Source organism: Myripristis murdjan, chromosome 14, assembly GCF_902150065.1.
Source record: "Myripristis murdjan chromosome 14, fMyrMur1.1, whole genome shotgun sequence".
NCBI classification, from domain to species: domain Eukaryota; kingdom Metazoa; phylum Chordata; class Actinopteri; order Holocentriformes; family Holocentridae; genus Myripristis; species Myripristis murdjan.
In genome coordinates, this window is record NC_043993.1 from 21056843 (window position 1) to 21077805 (window position 20963).

A 20963-nucleotide genomic window follows, 5' to 3' on the forward strand; every position below is an offset into this window, starting at 1 on the left:
TTTTTTCATCACAGAATTGGCTATTGCACTTCACCTAAAACATCTCTCTCTCTCCTTATATCCAACAGAAGCCAGCGCTCCGCATCAGTCTGGAACTGGAAAATCCATCATGCTTGGTTTCACATTATGCTCCTAGGGCGTTCTCCTCATTCGCTCAGTGGTTACTCAGTTATGGCAGATAAACAGATGTGAAATGTCCAGAGCATAAAAACGAGCAATTTAGAGTCGTAGGGCTCGTAGGAGCATGGATCCAAAGCTGCTCTCCATCTGAGATACACTGCAGAGTGCTGAACTTACCGTTTTCAAGGATATACTTCATCCATGCCTCAGTGTTCGACCTCCATTACTAGGAGAGCAGAAGGCCGGCCAACATGATCTGAACTAGAGATAGAAACCTAAGGTAAATCATCCTCTGGCAGTCCTTGTTGAGGTTGTATTCCTCAGAGAGAAGCCAGTGTATCCTATCTCATGGCAAGGATATCTGATAAGCTGACCCGGAAGGAGGGGCAGCAGCTTCACAAGAGTTTTCTGCCTCTAAATATTTTGTCCTGATGGTGCTGAAAATATGTCCATTGTGACACCGTGTTCCTGGGGTACCGGGAGCGTTGTTGTCCAATTAATTATCAATTAATGAGCTTGTGTTGTGGACTGTTGAGGAAAGGTCATGACAGATGACCTTTACAGGCATCGGAGGGGAGAGGTTAGATAAGGTCTGGGACAATCCTGCACAAGGACGGTTACTGTGTCTCCTCCTAATCCCATAGGACATGGCATTAGTTCACATTATTGCAGCGCTGTGTGGCATCTGCTTGAAAACTCCTCATCTAATAACTACACATCCCAGTTTCTCACTAGAAGGAAACATGCTTGTTATTATGTCAGGTATTCTGTTCATGTACTGTATGGTGCACTTATACAATGTTCTTGAACAGTAACGGTGAACTTTAAATACTCTTAACGAAAATACTGTTAACTGGAGGACAACTAATTATGGGCAAGGAGGGAAAACAACACTCCGTAGTCTGAGCTAACTTTCCCTTTTCTTGAATAACAAACCGTTTCAAAGATAATATTGTACTGTACAGTTTGGGGTGGTGATGGGGCACAGCTTTAGGATGGCTGTATGCTGTATTTGTTCCAATGAGAGTGTGTGTATGTGTGTGTGTCTGTGTGTATATGTTGGTACATGTGTGGTAAAAAGCAAGATAGAGAAAGAGAGACGACTATACGTTGGCTTACTATCTCATACTGCAGGGATATGTGTGAACGTCCAAAGCCATGCGCGGTTGACTGTGGACGCCTTAACGCTCTGACTTGACTTTGTAGCGTAGGACCAGGTAGGTGGCTAGCCTGAGGATCAGGAAGAAAACCCCCAGCACCATGAAGTCCACATACAGCTTCGCGTCCTCCACGTCCAGCAGCTGCAGGACCTCCTCCGGCTTTTGGAACTTACACACCAGGCCAGGACACTCCAGCTCCGACCGGTTCATCCCGTAGATCGACAGGATCACTCCCTCGAAGCCATACCTGGTTAAGAATTCAAGGAAAAGCCTTGATTTATATCTATTATATAACATGACCTTTTAAAACTCTGAGTACAAAGGCCAATAATCTATGGCAAAATAAAAACAAATTCCCTGTAATGTTCCTATTTGAAGAGAGCATTCTCAGAAACCCTAACTGGAGGAAGACCATTTTAACTGGACTGTCAGAATGAGGCTGAGATTACTGGAAGTCCCTGAGTCCATCCTGTCCTTCACTGGCACCCCATTGTTGAAATGAGCATGCACAAAAATCCAGGCAGAGCTTGAGGTAAATGTTAGCCTGGTTCCAGACCAAGGAATCACACATTCACTATAAAAAGTATCAAGCGATTCTGCAGATCTGGTGTTGCTCAATTAAGATGTGATTTCTTGGTTGAACAACCAACCATATCAATCAGCATCATTATACGGCAGGACAAATGTTGTTGACGTGATCAAGCTGTACCAGACTGCGGACAAAGTGGATGATAAAATACCCCCTTAATTAACAAATTAGTTAGAGTGGAGGCATACAAGATGATGGGCTTTACTTTTCTGCAGGGAGGTGACCAAGTTGCTGAAAGGTTGTTTAGTGTGTTAAAATGATCTGACTGCCAGATGGTAGGCAATGTAGCCTCTGCCCCATGCTTGATCTTGTGGAATGTTATGTGTGTACACATGAACACTAGGAGCATGAAACAGAAGAGCAGAAATTATTCCATTTCAGAGATTGAAGCTGTAGTGTCGGTCCGGATTCAACTAGGCTGCTTAGTCTTGTTTCTTATATTATACTGTATGCACAAATGCATAAAGCATGTGACAGTACCTGACATAGGACACATATGAGCTCCACTGTAGGTACTTGGGAATGGTGTCAAAATTCACAAAGAAGCCAGAGAAGAGGAGGACTGGTATGGCTGTGACTGGACCCACAAAAGTTGCCACCTGGAGAATGAAAGAATGCATTGATAAAAATGCTAATTATTGCTCTGTAGGCGGTAAATGAGAAAGGTGCTGATTTACTGACTATATTAACAACTTGGTAATTAGCTGAATTTTCAAAAAAAAAAAAAAAAAGTGCTGTAGATGAAACCTGTTTGGTATCTTATCTGTCAGTTATTAAGAGTTGATACTTTGAGCACCTGAAGAGAAGTGGATGCAGCTCCTATGAGAAGTCCCAGAGACTGGGCTACCAGCGCTGTGGATGTGGACAAAGCCATGAAGAGAAGATAGCGACCCGCCTCCGGAGGCTGTTCAGTCATCCAGTACACTATACTGCAGTACATGATTGGACAAATCACCTTTGGAAGAGAAGGAGAGTCTTTAGTGCTACCAATTCAAATCCTTTACTTAAGAAAAAGCAGCAATCTCGGAGTGGAAAAACACCTTTGTAAAAGTCCTGATATCAAAATATTACTCAAGTGTCCCTTTCAGAGTGTTAAATTACTGATGCAGCAACCTACATGAATTATTTTAAGATTGTAACTATTCCATATGCAGCTGGAAAGATTCAGTTCTTACACCGCATTATATGTTTTGCATCTTAAGAGCTTCTTCTGCCTAGTGACTAGTAATTACAGCGATCCGATATATGTAGGGAAGTAAAAAGGGCAATATGTCCCTCTGACATGTAAAACTACAAAGTCTCACCAAATGGAAATACTCATGTAAAGTGCAAGTAGCTCAAAATAGGCCTTTTTCAGAGCAGCTGAAATAGCAAGAAAAAACACAGGTGCCACCAATGACATTAATTAAGGTTCTGTTCCTTTTAAGTGCACAAGAGCCTTTCCAGTGAGCCTGCATGCACAACACAGGCTCTATTAGACCCGAATAGAACAGAAACTTCATTAATGTCATCAGTAACACTTGTGTTTACCCTGATATTTGTGTCAGAGCTGCTGTCGAAAAGGTCAAAAATCCTTAAATACAGCACTTAAGTAAGTCTACCTTGTAACCTCCCACCTCTGATTGTATGTTATATCACTGTCAACGTTACCTGGAACGGTATATCAGCCATGGTCTTGGCCAGGTAGTAGGCCTTCAGGCTGTACCAGTAGTTGAGATGTTCCCTTATAAACACAGACATCTCCAGAGGAACTGTGAAGCAACATTATAAGGCATTAAGATTTCCCAGGCAAACTAGAACAACAAAATGCCCCTGTAACAAACCCTCCCCGGACGTAGTATCTTACAGGTTAGGACAGTTGGCATCAGCGCGGCAAACATGAGGAACAGCATGGAAAAGAAGAGGAAGCCAGTGTTGTTGAAGACCTTGCTGGCATCGTTGCCGATGTTGAGATAGAGCAGGCCGATCAGCACTCCAATACAAAGATGGGACATCACCCTGAGGTGGGTCAATACCTTTAAAATGAACAAAGACAAGGTAAAACTCCTCACCTGATACCAACATTTGGTTAAACTTGCTTTCCCTTATAAATTTGAATAGTCACTGTTCAGATTAGTAATTTACCATGTCCCTGCATATCGTGATGAAGGTTCTTTTGAACAGGATGCAGAACTGTGTGAATGTACTGGTGGCAAAGCTGTGTTTCTCAAGGGTTCCTGTGTCCTATTAAGAGAGCAAGGGCACACATTTAGATATGTATTACACACAGATACAGCAGAACTAACTAATTAAAAGATTTTATCCCCTTTGCCATATTGCAATAAAGTCTTTCATTAATCTAGAGCAGGGGTGTCAAACTCAGTCACTAAAGGGGCCATATTAAAAAATCACAACCAATCGAGGGCCAAACAGGGCCTTTATGCTTTTGACCCAAAGTGGTCAATCTTTGGATCAAAATCTGTCCTGTGTAAAAACAATGATTCACACACAAAGTATGAACTTTACATGAAACAGTCCTCCCCAAAAATGTATGGCTATAAAACAAAACAAGGATATCTAAAATCACACTAATTAGAGCGGAAAATGACATGAAAACAGTCGACTACAACAGTCCTTTTTTTCTGACATGCATTTGCAAGCCTACCCTGAATTCTTTTAAATGACCATTATTTTCATTGTATGGAATATGGAAAAATAACAAGATAACAATCTATCGTCATACAGATTTTTACTCATACATGCACATCAGTGGCATGCAAATCCAACTGGAAAAAAAACTAATATTTTCATGTTAAATCACATAAGTCATTTGGTCAAAACATGCCAAAGTGTTTCAAAAGCTGAACATGAAACATAGGCAGGTTGACTTGTGATTTAAAAACAAAACAAAACAAAACAAAAAAAACAATGGCAAGAGCAATAACATAGCAACATATAACAATAACTGCCTCAAGATGTCTCCTAAGGTTATATTCTTTCATTATGGCCACTTAAGCTCCACATGAGATAGACAGGTTTATCTTCATTGCAACCAAACAGGTAGTTGACCTCCTAATCTGTATTAAAACACCTGTTTTCATGGTTCACTTTTCATTTTGACATTGCCTTTGGCTGGCTTTAGATCTATTTCGGAAGAGGCTACAAATTGCCGAAATAAAAAATTTCTCATAACATTGCTCATAGCAAGAAAGTACACTTATCAATAAGGGCTGATACTTGTGAACATGTGCGTGTTAGTTCCCAGTAGTGTTGCAAAGGGGTGGAAAGTTTCTGGTAAATTTCCCAGAAAGTTTCCGAAAATTCCTGAGGGAATTTTCGCTCTGGAATATTGGAAATTTTCAGAAGATTTTTGCTGTCACTTTTTTTTTCAATTTTTCCGAAAATTCCTGGGAAAATTCGGCTTGGGAATTTTGGGAATTTTCGTTTTTTTTTCTTGTCATCAATTTGACTGAGGTTTTTAAAAAGTTTCCATGGAAATTTAAGCTTTTAAGAAATTAAGAAATTAAGAAATTTCGTTTTTGTTGTTGTTAACTTAAGATGAATGGGGCAAAAATAAACAATCAATAAATCTCCTGAACTCAGGACTCACCTCTAACCCAAAGGCCACAATGCCAGCATACTGTAAAATCATCATCGCCATACCCAAGTGTGTGAAATAAAACTTAAATATAAAACTTAAATATAAACAGTCAACTTTGCATTTTGGTGGAAACAAATATGTTGCATGATTCAATGCAAATTCAACTGTCCACCATGATTCACACATGCAAATAATTTCGAGCACATTTGGTCATCATCAATCAGTAGCCTATACTCCACTAGGCTACAGCACTTCCACTGAGACAGACGATCATCACATCAGCATCACGATTAAATTTCCTGCATTTCTATGCATTTTAATGGGTAGTTTGAACCACTTCATATGCGCACCTTAACAATAGTACTGCACACAGTCCTATGCCTGAATTAATAGTCTAAACCTCTTATTAACGCTGTATAACTGCTGGTCGTTGTATTAATATCCTACAACAGAACAAACATAGGATTATTATAAAGAGAAAATTTGTTGCACACGGGTGATACCATTAATATCTTAATGTAGGATATTTACATAAAACGCCCTGGATCAGGTTAATTTCATTTGAACAACAGATTTCCCGAGCATTTATATGGGCTACGCAAACTTAAATCCACATGATAAAAATTAATCCACGGACCACCTGTGCTCCCCTTTGCTCCCCCTTATGTCGCACACTGGTTATGCCAATATTCACGACAGTTTGACTCAGCTAGGGAAAATTCCCGAAAACTCCCTGGAAATTCATTATAATGTAACATGTTTGCATGCATATCTGCTTATAACAAACCAAAATGTTTATTATGTATATATGTATATGACCAGGTGAATGCAGTGAATATAAATTCCTGAAAATTCCCCCAAAATTCCCGTTTATTCCCGTTAATTCCCATTAATTTCTGAAAATTCCCATGGAAATTTTCCAACTTTGAAAATTCCCGGGAATTTTGCAACACTTGTTCCCACACATCAATATTGGTGGTTAATTTTTAAAACTGATGACACATAATTAAAGAAGTGGAAAATCTAGTGAGCCAATTGACAAAATACACAACAATAGAAGCCCAGTCTGATCTCCTGTAGGTTTACGGTAAACAGAAAGGAAAAAAAAAAACAAAACAATATAGAAAAGCTGAGGGAAAAGAATAAAGAAACTAAAAGGTTTAAACCTGTGGAGGTCATGGAGGCTTTTAGGCAAAAGAGTCTACAAGGTAAAACACCATGGACAGAACATGAGTAATGCCATGGTGTAATTGGCAGAGCTCTGGAGATTTACATTTACACTTTAGGCATTTAACTGATGCTTTTATCAAGAGTGACTTATGAATCACAGAGACGGAGAAAGAGAGTTAGAGGAAGCTGAGAGAGGTGGAGGAGACAGAGATCGATCGACAGAGAGGAGAAGAAGACAAACTGGCTGGGATGCTTGGGGGAAAATAAGTCATATGGCAGACTAGAAAGGGTAAAATGTATTACATTTCAGCGTAGCAGAGTGTTGGCAGTGAATGATTCTGGGTTTTTGGTCCCTCAGATGTTTTGGTGTTGAAGAGGATTTAGCTTTTCACAGAAAACCCCACTGCTGGGGAGGGGACGCCTCGCTCAGCCCCCTCTCTCTGTCTCATATCTCTCTCACCTAAATGCTCTGTCATTAACTAATTATCAGCCTTTGAACATCATTGCCAAATTTTAACATTCATTTTGTGCAGCTCAAACTAATTAAGCTGAGAATTAATAGAGAACTGATGTAAGTGATAGAGGCTGAACCGTAGAACTGGCAGTGAACTGTAAATCTGCGGCTGTACTTCTGGTCCAAGTTAACTCCAACAAGCCTAATAAAGAGAATCTCCCTGGATCTCATCTATGGAAATGAACCAATCAATCAGCATGCAGGTAATCACCCAGAAATAATTGAAGCAAACTGAGCAAAGCTAATGTAATTTCCTGTCAGTGGATAATAGGCCTGAGAAGTCATGTTGATTTGTCCCTCATTTTTTAGCATTTTTGAGACTTTTGAATCAAAAAAATAGATGGGAGGAATTAACAACGGTCATTCTTGGTGATTTACTGCATATTTTGTTCTGACTGTGTGATGTTAAGAGTTGAGGTGGGTGATGCGTCACTCACATTGTGACACTGAGAGTGGCAGGAGGAGTCACTTTTGTCGCTGGAGTTCTTTTTGCTCTCGTCTGAACACAATCCTCCCTGGACTGCCTCGAACAGCACTGGGTTCAGGTCGCCATACTCCCCCGAGGCCACCTCAATGACTGGACGCACAGAGGACAAGGCAGTGAGAACATTGCACCGCTCAACATCTGACACACACAATCACACACATACATGCATACGTATCCTCAATGCATTCCTGCACTTACTGAAATCGGCAGGATTGTGGTAAGTGGGGCAGTGGAGGCCCAAGTTCTTCAGATAGGGTATGAGGTAAGGGACAGTGCCCTTGTATATGCACTGGCCCTGACTGAGGATGTACAGCTGGTGGGGGAATCACACACATACACAGTAATCAACAAAGCTCCCAACACACTGGCACTGACGCTGTGAATAATACATGAACAACAACAGGCCTGGATATCGACCACAGTTTGGTTTGTCCGCTAGCTCTGATATATCATGCTAACCTGCAGGGCTACAATCTCAGAAGCAGCTAATGGAAAACTAGATGTGTCTATTATTGTAAGGACTCAAGTTACTTTATCAAACATCTCAAAGAGCTTGGCACTGGGCTGATGGATGGTGCAGATGATTGTCCGTCCTCCCAGAGCCAGAGACTTCATGAGGGATACCACCTGGAAGCAGGACGCACTGTCCAGACCACTGGGATGGGACACAGAGGACAAGTTCAGTGGCAAAAATACAAAGGGACGGACAGGCAAGTAGAGAGCAGGATGTGGTATTACTTTAGATCCATGTCATGTTGAGATCAACTTGAAGCAGGTGAGGTATATCTCTCACCTGGTGGGCTCATCAAAGAACATGACAGGAGGATTGTTGACCAGCTCGAGGGCGATGGCCAGTCTCTTACACTGACCACCAGACAGAGAGATGGTGCGGGTCTGGGCACAATCCAAAAGACCAAGAGCAGTCAGGATCTCATCCACCTGCAATACAGACCAAGAGGCATGAAGGGAAGTATGGAAATATCTATAATACAACTAACATTAATTGGATTAAATGGGGCAATCAAAAAATGACAACTTACCAGTTCTTTTTTCACCTGTATGCTCTCGTTCAGTTTCAGATTGGCAGAGACCTGAGAGAAAGATGTGGTTTAGCACAAGGTATTATGATTACTGAACATCAGGACTGTGTCCCAATTCAGGGACCACGTCCTTCAAAGGTCACATTTCAAGACCGCATAAGTCATAGTCGCTCAACAAGGCTGTCCCAATCCAGAGTGTCCTCCAAATGTGACTAGATATGCAGCTTTCCTTCAGCAGAATGTGGAGGACACAACCAGTGTATCCTTTGCCATCCATTTTGCACAGTTGTCATTTTGGAAAGCTACAGTGACTATGTTTACATGCACAAAATGTTAATGTTTTTGCCCTTATTCCAAAAAAGACAATATTCCTATGAAACTGCTTACATGGCTAATAAAAATGAATATTTCACTAATAATCCTGTTGCAGTTGGGCATACTCTGATTAATGTGATGGGGTTGCTGCCCTAACATGGTGTTTACTGCGTCAAAATACGGAAAAGTGGAATGGCTAGAGAAGCTTGAGCCATTTTTGCAGTTTTTAAAAACTTTTTCAGTGTTCTCCACTGGTGGGGGACTTGTTCGAATGTGTGAATACAGCCTCCCTCTTTCATTCATTCAACCAACTTAATGAACAGGTCAGTGCTGTGATATTTGCGCATATCCAAAAAACTATTGATATACAAGTCTTTCATAATGTTTAAAAGTGTGTTTCTCCCTCCATCCAAAAAATATGGGCTGTTCTTTTGTGAATGCATCTCTAACTCAGCTTTGCAAACTGTTGGCTAGTTGGCTTGTTCACAACACCCAGAGCTGACTGTAAGCAGGTAGCTGTGTGTCACAAATCACGGTATAAACCTAAATTGAGATGTATAGTACATCCTCCTAAATTACAGCTCCCAAAAGCCGAATAATATCAGCATGTCCCACTTGTCTTAACCATAAAATGCTACATTCTGAATAAGGCCTAATTCAGAATATTCAAAATGAAATATGATATTTACATGACCCGTATCAAATTCAGAAATTGTCATACTCAGAAAAATAGTGGAAAATTAGTGTGCATGTAAATGTACTGAGTGTCAGCAAGAGTTGACAGGGAAAGTGAAGGCTACCTGCAAAATTAAAAGATGAAATTGTATCCTCATTTGTAATAATAATTAATTAATAATAATAATTAATTAATAATTCACAACACAAATCCTACGCGGATTGGTTCAAGCTCTGATAATTTAATTATTCCAACTTGTTTGATAGTGTTGGGTTCTGCACTGCAGCACAGACCTATCCTGAGTAACAGACAGGCAGTCATCTCAACAGGATTAAAAAATACTATTAAGCGTTGAGCCTGGGGCAGTGTCAGGCTGGACGAGTGCAATTTCTGGTTGAGTAGGCTTTTGATTTTGGGCCCATTACAACCCCTAGCACACCCCCACAGGCCACTTCTTTCAAAGGGAGCAGCCCCTGAATTATGCCTGGTACCTCATTGAATCAACTTATGATTCAATGAGGTAGGTGTTAGGGGAGTTTTTCAGTGACCTCACCATCATGGCCTCCCGTGCAGTGAGGTGTGGCAGCAGCATGTCGTCCTGCATGATGTAGCAGGACATCTTCCTGAAGGTCCTCAGGTCCCTCGGTCGACCGTTCACCAGGATCTGGCCCTTCATCCCTGTCTCTCTGTTTCCAAACACACACAAATGACCTTGTGATCACACTGTGCGCATGGCATAGATCTGTCCATGTACATATGTATATACTGTATCACTACGTTAAGTTGAATAAATGTGTTAATGCTACCAGATGGGAGCATTAATGCTGTTGAGGAGGCGATGCTCCAGCTGATTCAATCCTAATGAGTCCCAAACCCATCCACATCTCACCTGTAGCCAGCCAGAATATTCATCAGAGTGGACTTCCCAGCTCCAGAGGGCCCCATAATGCCAATCAGCTCTCTGCTGTTGAATCTTCCAGACAGACACTTGAGCAGGGCTTTGTAACCTGAGACAGACATGAAACTCAATTACTCACAAAGCTTTAGGTAATTGCTCTGAAGCTATTCTCTTCAATCTTTCTAAGACATTTTAAGCCAAGGTTTTGGCATTTATTTTCCTTTTGGGAGCTCCCTCTATTGGGAAAACACCAAAAAAATGATTGTCAGATTCTTTCTCTCCTTAGGATAAAAGAGAAAAGAACAGGAGCAAACAGCACAAAATCATACTGACACAAAGGAGTGTTTTCCCTAATTCTGATATTGGGCTCCAATGGCCCACATAAGTGATCTTGAACATCCAGAATAAAGACATACTGTAAGAATATCTATTTTTATAGCTCTTTTCAAAACACAGATATACAGTGTTTTATCAAGGTTAAATATAGGTAAAAAAAGGAAATCCACAGTACCAATTAAAAACAATGTAAACAAAGCAAGAACATAAAAGCATGAGATAAAAAGGCATATCAAGGCTAATTAATAAGAGAGGATAATTACATAAAAGCAAGTCTATAAAAGTGAGTTTTAAGAAGTGATTTAAAAGATGGTACTAATGGGACATTTTTGCTTGTGTCCTATTTCTAATTATGGAGACAATTTCCAAGAAAGCGCTCAAGCCAAGATCAGGTACATTCACATTTCTCCACTGATGGTTAACCTCACAGAAAATTCATGGATAGAGAGTTGACAACAAAAACCTCTTCAGGGTCTTTTGAGTTCATGCCGGGGGATTTGGGGAAACAAAAATCAATTTTTCAGTCAAATTTCAATACAAAGTTTCTGATGAGACAACAGACAAAAATTGGTAGTGGCAGATGTATAATGAAGCAAGTCAATAACAATTAGGATTCTGCAATATTTTAGTCAGTGGAGATGGCAGCTGTACATTCAGATTTAGTGACTTGTTTATGCTGCATTCCTCCATATATAGAGACGCAGTGTTTTGATCAGGAAGTTTAAATAAAACATGACAACGGATTGGGAAAAAATATACACAGAACATAACAGTGAGTATGATACAGCAAAATTAAGACTGCAATAACGTGCACAGCTAAAAATAACATGTGATAGTTCCAGCTGATGCAAAATGGTTTGACATCTAGTTTGCCTTTACCCAGTGGTACTTTTACACTCATGGGTCATCTGGTTGGCCACGCATGCATAAATATTCTCATTAAAACACCTCTGTAACCTCCAGACAGAGAGAGTGGGTCAACTAGAGTTGGAGGTTGGGGTGAAGGCCAGTGCTGTGCCCGTTGCGCCCATCTCCCTCCCTCAACCCCCTCCCCCATTCCTCCAGTCCAACACTGCAGCTCATCCTGTCTCAGGTTATGTAATTAGTGGTCCCAGTGGTGTTTCTAGCCCTTTCTAACCCTCACAGTCTAATGACGACACCCCCGCCCCTCGTCCACAGTCTTACATTACATCAGACAGGCTCTTGTTATACCGGAGAGACCAAATTGACTGGCTGACCCACCCTACCCTGCCTCTGATTGCCTAGTAAACATTGCCTTCGTTGGTTAGGTTGGTTAACAGTTGGATTAGAGTTGGGGTTAGCCAATCAGCCACAGAGCAGAGGCGGGAATACTGTGTACACAGGCCCAGCAAGTCAGTCTAGTTTCTCCCCTGGTCAGACAGCAGCGCAGCCCCCTGTCAGTGAAGTAGCCCTGCCTTGGCATGTGGCGCATACAGATGATCTCACCCGGTGTTGTTGGTCGCGCATACTAATCGTTTTATCTGAGCCTGGCTGCAGGTGCATCCTGATCACTCACTGTGGTGACATAGATAGCTCACCTCCATGTACTGCTGAGCTAAATTGTCCACCCACGGCACCATAAAAGCCAACACACATTTATAGATTTGACAGTAAGATGTTTAAAGTAGGAGATACTCTTACTCAATGGGTCAAGCCTCATCTCTCATGGTAATTCAGAGAAAATCTTACAGTAAATAAAAGGAAATTGTATGGCATCAGTGGTAGTACCAGTAATATTATCTTGCAGCAAATAAAAGTGCAGAATGAATGAAATGAATGTTTTCCACAAACCAAATGTCTAAGTATATGACCCATATCCTTTGCCTTACCTTAACAAAAGTTGTTTTTCTCACCTCCCACTTAATCAATGTGTGTTGTCATATTGTAAATTGTCTTATTTTAAAATGTTGGATAGTTAAAAAAAAAAAAAAAAATCCTGCTTTCCATATTGGCTTATTACAATTCTTGCAACGGTGCACCTATCAAGTCCTTAACATCTTCCAAATGAGTATATTGATGATTACTGCTGTAGTGCCCTTTAGCTCTTGTTATTATTATCATGTATTTCTCACTATTAATAATGTATTGCTTTGCAGCTGTTGTCACTATATATTGATAACTTGGACCCTTAATTGCATGTGGTTGTTTAGTGAATCGCTACCTACTGCACCTTAACAAAATCCTCATTTTACTAAATAAATCTTAATTAGGCAAGATATCAAGCTTGTTCAACTAAACACAGAAATAAATTCAATGAAGCAAATTCAATAAATTATGGTAAATGGTTTGAAAAAATTGAGATTCATTACATAAGCTAAAAAAAAAACATGCAAATTTTGATAAATTGTAGTAGTTGAGGTCTAGTCTCATGGCCTCAAAATATATATTTATTGTTTTCCAGTGGAGTCTAGATATATAGTATCTATTGCATTAGATACATGACAGATCTGTTTATGTTCTTATCTGAACGTAAATATTAGACAACAGAAAAAAAAATCTGATACAGGAGAGTCCTATACAACAGCACATGTGAGCTGCACATGCAATATTTGCATTCACCTCACCTCAGTCATAAAGTTTCAAAAGCATTTTCATGATAACACATTAGTGGGGAGGCAGCTCATATCACTGTCGTCACGTTGAGTAATGTGCACGGTAATACATTTCAAAAGGAGAACAGACTAAAAAGCACAAAGCATGTTTAAGCTGGCAGTTTATCTCCCACAAATGACTGCATGCCTTTACCTAACAAACAAAAATCCCAGGAGAGATTACTCAGTGGTGTAAAACTAGCTCAGCCATGAAAGAAGAGGGAGCAAATATGGAGAAGAGCAAGTAGCAGTAAATAACAGCATGCAGAACACATAACACCATAGGCATGTCAACTTTCTCTCTCTCTCCCTCTCCCTCTCTCTCTCCCTCTTTCTCTCTTCTCTCTCTCTCTCTCTCTCTCTCTCTCTCTCTCTCTCTCTCTCTCTCTCTCTCTCTCTCCTTTCATGCCTGAGCGAATGTTACACCACTAAGTAATCTCCCTTAGGAGGAGAATACCCTCAACATGAAAGCAGGTCACAGTGGCTTCATCATAACAGGGATAAATGGCTGCCCTCCCCAGAAACAGCCTACAAAAACAGATGGGGACAGAGGGCAGCTCATAGCTCCCTCACCTTGCTGAGCTCTATCATTACTATTTCTTTCGTTTCTCTGCCAGAAAAAGAAACGACTCCACTGACCCTCTCTATTCACACTGCACTTAGAGCATCTCCCTGTTATTTTATGGAACACAATAAACTCATATGTGATGCTGTCATAGTGAACGGTTCCTGCTGGCTGCAGACAGTTTTAGGAGTGACTCATGAGGTGTGTCTTGGTGACTCAAAGACTAAGACGCATCTTCTGACATCATATCATGGGTTCAAGGCTCATTGTCAGCATTGAACATCAGCCTTTGTATCTTTCCCATCTCCCAACTGTACATTAGTGCACAATTCATCAAATGTTCTATAAATTATCATGTTTTTGTGTTGTTTTCTGTAACTAGGTCCAAAAGCACACAAGTGGAATAACTTTACTGTGATTACACCCATTCTACAGCTTTGATTTTGCACCACTCAGACATCCACTTATGGCATGAAAGTATGGAAGGCTGATGGGGAAAAAAACTCATAAAATGCTCAACACAGCCATTCAGCCATTCATTACATCTTAACATGGCATAAAAATACATGTTGAAGCAGTACTTTTGCCACTGCCATTGTGTCTTCAAGCACTTCAGCCAATGAAGTTCCTTATGATTGCTTTTTTTGTTTTTGTTTTTGTTTTTTTTTACACAGCATGCCTCATCGCGCTTCCATATGACATTAATCTGTCATCACTAACTCCATCATTTGTTCATTAATGTAGCGTTTTAGCATGGTCTGAAATATGCACAGGTGCTTGCATACCATACCAAATATAAGGAGGATAATAGGCTGAACTTCTTGAAAACACGAAGACACAGGTTAAAGTGCCTTTACAACCACTGAGATATGTTCTGAATGGCTGATGTAGCTAACATTGCCTAATAATAAACTGCCCATGACAGTTGAAGCCACCGGAAGTGGGTCAGCAGCCATACTGACATTCCCAAATGACACTGAAGATGTGCAGCATATGCCCGAATAACCCGTTCACTAAAGTGAGTAGGAAAACAAGCCAAAGGTGACAGTAATATTAAGAGAAAGCTTCATATTCATATGTATTGATTGTATTGACATGATTGCAGGTTACACTGATCGTCTAAGTGGTGTTGCCGTCTAACAGTATTTTACAGAATGTCTCATTCATTCAGATTGTCTAAATCTTTTAACAATCTTGCCATCTGGAGTTTAAATCTGGCAGCGAGGAAAACAGCCAGTGAGCTTGTTCTCTACTACTAACTGTCCATCCCACTAATGATACAAGGTAAAAGGGAGCAATTTAGTCAACATATAACAAATAAAAGTTTACTTTTGTTCTGTCTGTGTAATGACTGGGATGACAAATGTCACCAGTCTGTTAATAACAAAATTTTCTTCAGTAATACTCATAGCTGAGTGTCTTTATTGTGAATGGGAAATGATTTATAGGTGAAAATTTAAAATGAGGTCGATACAGCTAGAGAATATAGATTTAATTATTACAACGCCTCTGTTAGTAAGGTGCTAAAAATATTGCATGTTTTTTGTTTTTTGTTTTTTGGTCAGGGAGAGAGAGGCAGCTGGAGATGCAGAGAGGGGTTTAGCGGGGCATGTGAAAGTGACCCAGACTGTGTGTCAGATTGGAAATAGCTGGATTTAAATGACCTGCCAGATAGTCACTACTTTCTCATTAAAGGCTGAAGGATTTTGTGTTCAGACATCATCAGACTGATAAGCTGAGGCGGGCACCCTGCTGACACATCACACACAAAGGCAGAAACCACAGGTTGATTCAGATGACACTTCTGAGGAAATGGCGAGCTTCATGAGCTTCAGTATACAAACAGAGGCTGATCTATTGACCGGTGCTCAGGGATCCCCGGTTGTTCTCGGTTTGTTTGTGACTGTAGTCTAGCCATGATCCTCCTCCCACTCTGCTCATTTGTCACCTCTCCGCACTCACATTTCACAATGGAACAACAAACATTCCTCTGCTGGGCTTTCACAATGCACATCGATATCAGCAAGGAGACCAATAATAACACAAGAAAAAATGCAATGCATCATGTATAGCCTATGGAGAAAGTAAATAAAAAAACACCCTTTAAATATATATAGGGTCACTATAGTAGGTAAACAGATTAGTTTACTGTGGGTGGGTTTGCTAAGAGTGTCGTTGACAAATTGATACGACCGAGCCTGTTACAGAAGGTTGGAGACTCAAAGGCTCGTCATTAATAAGGGTGGTGAGTTTAAATGCCATTCATATTTCATGAGCAGATCAATCATGGGTTTGACTCTCTGCCACATCCTATCGAAGGAGAACACAGGGAAAAGGGAGGAAAGGAGTGTGCCAGCCTGGAAGTGTAAATTATTTACTATGTCTAAACTCTGCTGAGCACAGCAAAGCTACAGGCACGCTGCCTGCTACAACATGGAGGACGTCTGTGAGTCTACGAACGTGTGTGTGTGTGTGTGTGTGTGTGTGTGTGTCTGTATATGCACACACTATGGGTGCACTTGTGTCAGGAGGATAGAGCAAAGCTAAACAGAAAAAAACATGGAGGAAGCATGATGTTAATTATGTATATATTATAATATATTAAATATATTATATAAATAATATAACTTAATATAAACAACATTAAATAATATTATTTAAGATTTTTAAATCCCTATTTGAGATGTCTGTGCTCCACATACTGATCATCATGGGTGGTGCTTACCCACCCTTTCATTTCAATTGTGTGAGCTAAGCTTGTAGTACCTCTTCTCCGCCAGCAGGGACCCTCCCGGATGGTGTAGGAGAGCTCGGTGAACTCCAGGTCCACGGCGGAGCGGCGGGGCAGATGGGAGAAGCGCTGGGCCTCGGTGATGTGGTTCTCCACCTTCTTCAGGTGGGTGAGCAGGGCCGCCTCCTGCTTGGTCTCCTCCATGGGGATGCTGACCGACCCCTGATCTAGCGTCTTCTCAGCCATGCCAACAGGCTGGAGAGCAGAAAAGACATTTTAGTAGTGCTCCTTCAAAGCTAACTTTGCTCTCCTGTGCCAGAAGAAGATGTTGCACAAGCATCCGCTTTCACATATTTCCCACATACTATATTTTCAGTCCAGCCTGAATATGTAGACTTTTCTTTGTAGCAGGAACAGTAGCTTCCACTATTTTGCATTCATTTTGGTTTAATATGTATCTCTATCTATCTATCTATCTATCTATCTATCTATCTATCTATCTATCTATCAGTCTGTCTCATCTGAAGAACCACTAGCAATTCATTACTAGCCTCATAATAACATCAGGATAATAGATTTTGCCACAAACGAGATAAAGTGGAAATGAAATTAACTAATTAAAAACCTTTGAACCAAACTGACTATTAATTGCCTGTCTGATTGGTTAGTTAGCTGAGTAACTAAGAAAAAGTAAAAAAGCTCGTATGTCCATACACTGTCATATGCATGAGGTGAATGACACCTCAGCAGAGGCTTGAACACAGAGGAATGTAGTGGGAATGATGTTAGTATGACTGCAGCCATCCTCTTAAAACTACATGATCTAATTACAGCTTATTCTATGGACCGCCTGGATGAGGGCAATGAGATTCTGGGTGTGAGGAGTACGGATCTGGTTTCAGCCATGCAGCACAGTTATTGTGCTGATTCACATAAATTTCCCCCTGAACAGAACAGACAGCCTGTCTGAATAGTCTGCTATACCATGTAGTCACCTACATACCTCCTGAATCAGAGGCATCCTACCCTACTGACACTGAAAATGGCTTGATCATTTAAACTGGAATAAATTGGAAAATAGCAGATTTAATAATTATCCACAAGCCATATTGACTGATAATGGAAAACCGTGTGATGCTGGACATGTCACTGTTCAGGTGTTGGTAATGTTTGAGGATAATATGCTAAAACTCTTATGCAGCCTAGCATGCCAATATTTTTCCACATAATGCTTACAAGTACACAATATATATGACAGTTTGCTCAAGTAGTACCATGCAGTTATTTGAGAGCAATATTATTGGAAAAGAAAACTATTATCTCAGAAAAAAAAAAAAAAAAAAAAAAAACACTCACTGAATAGCTTCATATGAATGATTTAATGCTGTCCTTTCAAATGATTTGACATGTAATCATCAGTCCCAGGTTTGTGAACAATCACTTTTAATTGCTTTTAAATGCTATGAATTATCGGCTGACGGGGCTTCACTGTAAATGATAACACCCATTTTTCTCTTCACTGTTAAGTTACTGTTAAGTTTAAGGTAAATTAAGAACATAACAATTACTGTGGTAGAAATAAATGTGTAGTTTTTGCATAATAAAAAAATCAGTGTAAGGAGAAAAGCTTTTCAGTTACAGTAACAAGGAGTGATTAACATGCTTAGTCCTGAGACTCTTTATGTATTCACCAGATTTCAGAAACACCAAGAGAGAAGTCTGTCTGCACCCAGATAATACAGTATTTGGGAATGTTTTGATGAGACATGTAGAAGGGATCCAATAGAGGATCAAGTCCACGTGTACAAAAAGGCCCTTTGGGTTTCAAATAAGCAAGATATGGATAAACAGATTTGATATCACTTGCAGGAAAAAATAATTATTTAGGGAGAAACAATCAGTGAAATTCCTCATGTCTGTTAATAACACAAGCTTGATTGGTTGCTTGCTTGGGGACTCTGACTGCTTAGTTAGCTAAGCACTGTGTACTGCATAGTGCCTCAGAGTAATTTTTAAACCTAATATAGTATATTTAGTCTATATCATATTTGAAGTTGGTGACATTTTTTGTAGACTTCAAGCTAGACTGCATTATGTATTTTTAGATGCAGACAAACAATCGTAAGCCTACATTATTAAAAACCATCTGTCCAAACACCTCTGGCACTATGAAATGGGTGGGTGAGAGCTTTTCAGGCCTCTAGTTCTCATTCAGTATGATTAAAAATACTAAAGCTGACTTCTGTTTTGTAACCTTATAGTCTTTGCAAATTCCACATTAGTATGGAGTGAAAACATTAAACAAAGTGTTGCAGCCCAAATGGTTAAGGAGCTTACTGAATATTTAATGTTCATAACAGTCCCCAAATTGCAGCTTAAATTGCTTTAAGACATCATTACCACCCAAAGGGCACCTTCAAAATTGGTCTGAACCCATGAGTGAACAAATTTGTGGAGGAAACTACACATGCTGAATCTCAGTGTGCAGTCTGACCTGATAGACTGCACACTATAATATCAAAATCCTCAATTAAGCCTCTGTGTTTTTGACAATGAGACGGTTTGCAGTTGATCTTCCCACGCATCTCTCACAATGCTGCAATTAGTACCAACACATTTAGTCTCTTGGTACGCTGATGGCTACAGCTGAAATGTGAATTCTTGCTTTTGATGACGTCTAACTCGTCAGAAACAAGGTCACTACTGAAGACTACTCACCACTCTCTTGGTGGTATAGAGCTGAGAGAGACTGGAGCGAACACTGCCAGGGGGCAAAGCAAACCTATCACCCAAAATCAAACTCGACACCTACAAATTATCGTGAGTAACTGTCACAGTTGAGACTGTGTACAGTCAATGAATGTTTACAAACAAATCACGGCTGGTGTGTGACCAAATCACAGTCCAACGATGACACAACTACTTTTGTAGCATGACCTATGTGTAATGGAATATGCCCACGTGAATGAAGAGGGAAAACAAATTGACCATGGCCTTTATTGATCATCCTGCCATTAGTGAATTTCCATTACCAGTCTGCATATAAGCCCTGTAAAACACTGACAGACTTTAATGGCCTCTCAGTCAGATGAAGGCCTCCATGTTCTGTCCTGTGCTGGCTCGATGCCTGGACACGTGAGTACACACAGCCATAGTAAAGTCTGATATGTGATTAAATATGGCTACTAAATGCATCTGCAAAGCACTGCACTGTATCTATACTTAATGGATATAGCTGTGTGCCACCCTTAGGCTTGGACTTTATAGGTCCACAAATTCACTAGGATGTTCCCAGCTCCTCAAAAGTACCTGTTACAGCATCCCAATGAGGATGAAAACAGCAAACTAATTAACCTCGCAGCTTTTGACCAGATTAGAAAGCGGCAGAGCAATAAAGAGGATCCTCAATGTGTCAAAAAATGAATCTGTGCTGAGGATAACTGTGGGCTTAGACAGTCCAATAGTATGTAGCATTGCTCTCTCTGTATCTCACGCACGCACACACGCACACACTGCACATACTTAGTCTTGTGTGTGATGAAATGACCAGGTGAGGGGCACCTGGCCTGTTTCTCCTCTCCGGGCAAGAGCAACAGTGCTCAGTTGATCCCTTTAGACAAAACAGCACAATTCATCCACATCAGAAGCTCCCCCGAAACAGTCCCTGGCCAGACAGGGGGAGAAAAAAAAAAATAGAAAAAGGAAAGAAAGGGGGAAAATATGGTCACTGTGCGCCACAGTCTAGAAAAAATCCGTAGTGAGGCAAAAGACCAGGCTGTGTTCTCCTCATCAATATCTCTCGGGGTGCGGCGCACATCACCCCGCATCCAATACAGCAACTCGAGATGAAAATCATGTCCGGCCTCAAACTATGACTGCTGCATCCCCGAGAGTCGTCAGGGGAACAGGACGTCTGTCATGTTTGCTCAGTGGGGTATTATTCCTGTGATTACACCCATCGGTCCCGAACAGCGTACCGAGCTGCTAACAAACATCTTTGTCTGGAGCTACTGCTGATGACAATCTTCAATCCCTGTCATGTGGAATAATAATAAAAAAAAAACAACAAAGAACAAAAAACTGGTGCTGCAGATGCTTCAGCAGCAGCAGCAGCAGCAGCTCAATATAGCAGCCGCTGTTATCTCCGTACCGGTCAGTGCGTCTGTGTGG

The 20963-nt window shown here is 40.6% G+C and overlaps 1 protein-coding gene across 1 annotated transcript; it reads right to left on the reverse strand.

The window, feature by feature from the left end:
• On the reverse strand, positions 1 to 20944 carry abcg4a (ATP-binding cassette, sub-family G (WHITE), member 4a). Its single transcript, XM_030068676.1, has 15 exons — positions 20316 to 20944; positions 16829 to 17048; positions 10541 to 10658; positions 10205 to 10337; positions 8661 to 8711; positions 8414 to 8559; positions 8152 to 8275; positions 7819 to 7933; positions 7571 to 7710; positions 3994 to 4092; positions 3716 to 3884; positions 3520 to 3620; positions 2666 to 2824; positions 2350 to 2468; positions 1 to 1527 (listed from the first exon to the last, which is right to left on the reverse strand). Exons 2-15 carry the CDS (start codon positions 17037 to 17039, stop codon positions 1302 to 1304), a joined length of 1911 nt encoding a protein of 636 aa, XP_029924536.1. The 5' UTR covers positions 17040 to 17048; positions 20316 to 20944; the 3' UTR covers positions 1 to 1301.
• Positions 20945 to 20963: the final 19 nt, after the last annotated feature.

Coding starts and splice junctions, on each gene's coding strand:
- abcg4a (XM_030068676.1), bottom strand. CDS start 17,039: ATGGCTGAGAAGACGCTAGATCAGGGGTCGGTCAGCATCCCCATGGAG. Junction 8,560..8,660: donor TACAGGTGAAAAAAGAACTG/GTAAGTTGTCAT, acceptor TCTGTATTGCAG/GTGGATGAGATCCTGACTGC. Junction 2,825..3,519: donor TGGCTGATATACCGTTCCAG/GTAACGTTGACA, acceptor TCTCTTCCAAAG/GTGATTTGTCCAATCATGTA.